General features: G+C 43.2%; 2 protein-coding genes across 3 annotated transcripts in view; one reads left to right on the top strand and one right to left on the bottom strand.

The window, feature by feature from the left end:
• PAIP1 (poly(A) binding protein interacting protein 1) overlaps positions 1-3,121 on the bottom strand; it is a 22,934-nt gene that overhangs the window by 19,579 nt on the left and 234 nt on the right. Inside the window, exons 1-2 of one of the 2 annotated variants that reach the window (XM_026865925.1) lie at positions 2,914-3,041; positions 1,710-1,827 (exon numbers count right to left, since the gene is read on the bottom strand). The exons of the other annotated variant lie outside the window; for it this stretch is intronic. Of the exons in view, the coding sequence (XP_026721726.1) occupies positions 1,710-1,740 (31 nt within the window). The 5' untranslated portion in view covers positions 1,741-1,827; positions 2,914-3,041. Of the gene's footprint in view, positions 1-1,709; positions 1,828-2,913; positions 3,042-3,121 lie in introns of those variants that run through there. 2 annotated transcript variants of the gene reach the window in all.
• NNT (nicotinamide nucleotide transhydrogenase) overlaps positions 3,064-3,121 on the top strand; it is a 58,740-nt gene continuing 58,682 nt past the window's right edge. Inside the window, exon 1 of the mRNA XM_026865923.1 lies at positions 3,064-3,094. The gene's annotated coding sequence lies outside the window, so the exon portion shown is untranslated. The remainder of the gene's footprint in view (positions 3,095-3,121) is intronic.

Below are 3,121 nucleotides of genomic sequence, written 5' to 3'. Positions count from 1 at the left end.
CCGCCGCCGCCGGCCCGGCTGTCGCGGGCTAAAGGCTCTCGCCCGGATTTCGGGCCGCGTTGTCAGCCTCGCATAGGCAGAACTGATTAGTCAGCGTTCCCCTCCCCCCAGCGCGGGATCGACTTCCGGCGACCGACCAGCGCGGGGCTCGCCTGCCCCAGCAGCCGGCGCTGGGCCCGCGGGTGTACCTGCCTCAAACCCACGGCAGCCGCGAAACGCCATTTTCAAAGCGTCAGGATTCCCGTTATCGCTTCCCCACAGGGACAAGCCAGCACAAGGCGACCGTGACAGGCCCGAGACCGCAGCTGCGCCCAGCCGAGACCGGCAGCTACAGGTGCACCAGGCGGCACTGTGCATGTGCTGCTGCTTCCACGTGAACGGGGTCTGTGTGGAAAAGCCGCACACCCGATTCTAAATTTAAGCCCACGAAGTTAAGCCTCCAACGTGGCAGTATTACTGCACTGTTAGGGCTATCTAACATAAATGTGTCTGTTCAGAACAATGTATTTTCACATACAATTTACACATGACATAAGAAATGCTCTTCTGATTTAATTTTTAAAACCTTCCATGCTGACAGGAACTAACTGAGGGAGCCTGGCCATGTAATGTGTTTTGCTAATATTATCTCATTAACCACAAATCACTCAATTCACCAATTTCTATTCAATTTCAAAGCTCTACTTGCTTTGCAAACACCTGATCACAATTGGTTTTCAATGTGAGGATGGCAACAGAGATCTGGGGTGCTGCTGGGGACATTTGCATTTCACCCCCCTCATCACTGCTCCTTCCATAGCCAAAGCCACAGCTTGTGTGGTGGTGGGTCAAACTCTGTTCATCACTCAAGAGGTGATGAAAAATATGCAAGTATGCACTGAAACATTAAAAAAAAATGAGAATAGCACTGTCTCAAAAAGAATCCAATTACATTGTAAAGTGGTGCCTTTAGAAGTAATGTTCCTCTTTGGGTTATTATTACATTTTACCATTTCTAATTAATAAGGGGGGTAGAGTGTAACATGTTTGTTACTTCCCCAAGGCATGAATTGGATTGATTTTTGGTGTGATACAAAGTTGGCCAGACAGTAAGCGTGACACAGTTAAAATTAATTAGGCATATGGGAAAAGTATTCCTAGGCAACCCTTACTGAAAGTGAGGAGTGATAAATTAACAAACCTATACTCTCCAACTGAAATGGGAGTGTAGATTTTGATGAGTCTTCAAAAAAAATCAGAAGACTTCTCTTGTGTAAACAGTTGTCAAAACTAGATTTAAGCAGTACTGCCAACCCTTTAAAGATCACAAATAATTTACTAAAATAACTATATTAAAAGTCTTTAGTGTTTCTGTGTTATTTCAGATCCAGATTGATAGCCTCTGCTCACATCTGTTGACTTTACCTTACCAACAGGAGAATGAAAAGTTTACACTAATGTGAGAAAGGAAGTTTAAATTCTCAAATCATTGGTCTCAGGATCCTGACACTTTAAGACAATCTCTGCTATATGCTGGTATCACTTTTTAGTATGCTGTTTTTTCAAGGAAGCAAAGCTCATTCTTGAAGGTATACTCCTACTAGGAATTAAATGCTTCAAGTTATCATTATCAAACCAGACAACTTTTAACCCTTGGTGATAAATGTGAATTCTCATTTAGCAGATGTTCCATATTATCTCAATTTAACGATTGTTTGACAACTACTTACCATTTAGAGAGGAATGTGATTCCAGATCCATCTTTTCACTACAGATGCACTAGTCAAGTCTGCACGAGAGCAGCTGTGTTTGATGGAGAACCCAATTTCTCCTCCCCAGTTTAGACACCTAAACCAAAAATTTAATAAAGAATCTGGCAGTTAAATCCAAAATTACAATCTCCAAATACTATGTACATAGTCGACCCCTTTAGACAACGCCTAAAATTATGCTTAGTGTTCCAGCCCAAATACCAGAAGCTCTATCAGTTACTTCAATCCTCCCAAACTAAACAGCAGAAAACCTGAGACGCTATGCTAGCAAAACACATCCTAAACACCCAGTGACTGGATAAGAACTTCCACCAAACACAGTTATGACCACTTACAAGCATCCACTAGAGGAGGTACCTGTTTTGTCTTAAGCGTGTTATCTTATAGACTAAACTTTAATTAAGAAGCAACACTGCACACAGCAGCAGTGCCTGGTGCTGAGAACAAACGGCTACTTTGTCTCCATTCAGACCACAAGTGCTTTTACATGTTTTTTTTTCTTTTTATGCCGAAAACATATTTCTAACTAGAAAAATAGAGAGGGCTGGTTCTGTCATTTAAAACTGAATATGTTTTTAATAATTGCAATTATGCTGATCGCTATCATACTGACTAGGCATGTCATTGCACTAGTCAATGGTTACTGAGTCGAAAACATAAAGCACATATATTATTAGCACATAAGCTGTAACTCTAAACAGAACCTTTCCCACGAATTCATTTAAAAGCACAGTAGTCTCCCGAACATCTACTAGCGGAATAACCTATTAATTGCTCTGAGACTCATGTTTTCAGTGCTTAACTTCACCGGTAGTCATAATCAACGAGTGGTGAGACTGGAAGCTGTGTGACATCTCTGACAATTTTGCATAAGCAATTATACAGATGTCCATCAATTAAACAAAGTCATACATAGAAACTACAGAGCCTGTGAAACAAGGCAAGATATAAAGGCAATAGGCAACCTAGCAAGTTGTCCTTTGTAAGCTGTCTCTTTAATAGCACGTTCTCTTTACGGATTCATACATTACTTATACAGTTGCTAGAGTTCCTCTTGTGCTATCCCCTTGTATTATATCTACCACTCTGTCCAACACTCACACCAGATCACTGCTTTACTACGCATTTCAAGAAATAACGACAGTAATAAAGAAGATACCACCTATATGCTGTGGCGCTTCCCCACGCTGAACAGCCACGACTCGAGAAGTCTCTTCAAGCCAGCCGCCTCGACCTTCGCCTCCTCGCCCCGGTCACTAGCGGCCCGCAACGGCTGCGATGACTTCAGCCCCGGAGGCGATGCCTCCGCTTCCCTCGGGAAGGCCCTCGCCGGCGCCGCGGCTCCGGGCAGGGCGCAAGAGGTTTTCACT

Source organism: Athene cunicularia (genome assembly GCF_003259725.1).
Source record: "Athene cunicularia isolate RWA chromosome Z unlocalized genomic scaffold, athCun1 chrZ_part1, whole genome shotgun sequence".
Lineage (NCBI taxonomy): Eukaryota > Metazoa > Chordata > Aves > Strigiformes > Strigidae > Athene > Athene cunicularia.
This window is presented reverse-complemented; position numbering and strand designations above follow the sequence as displayed.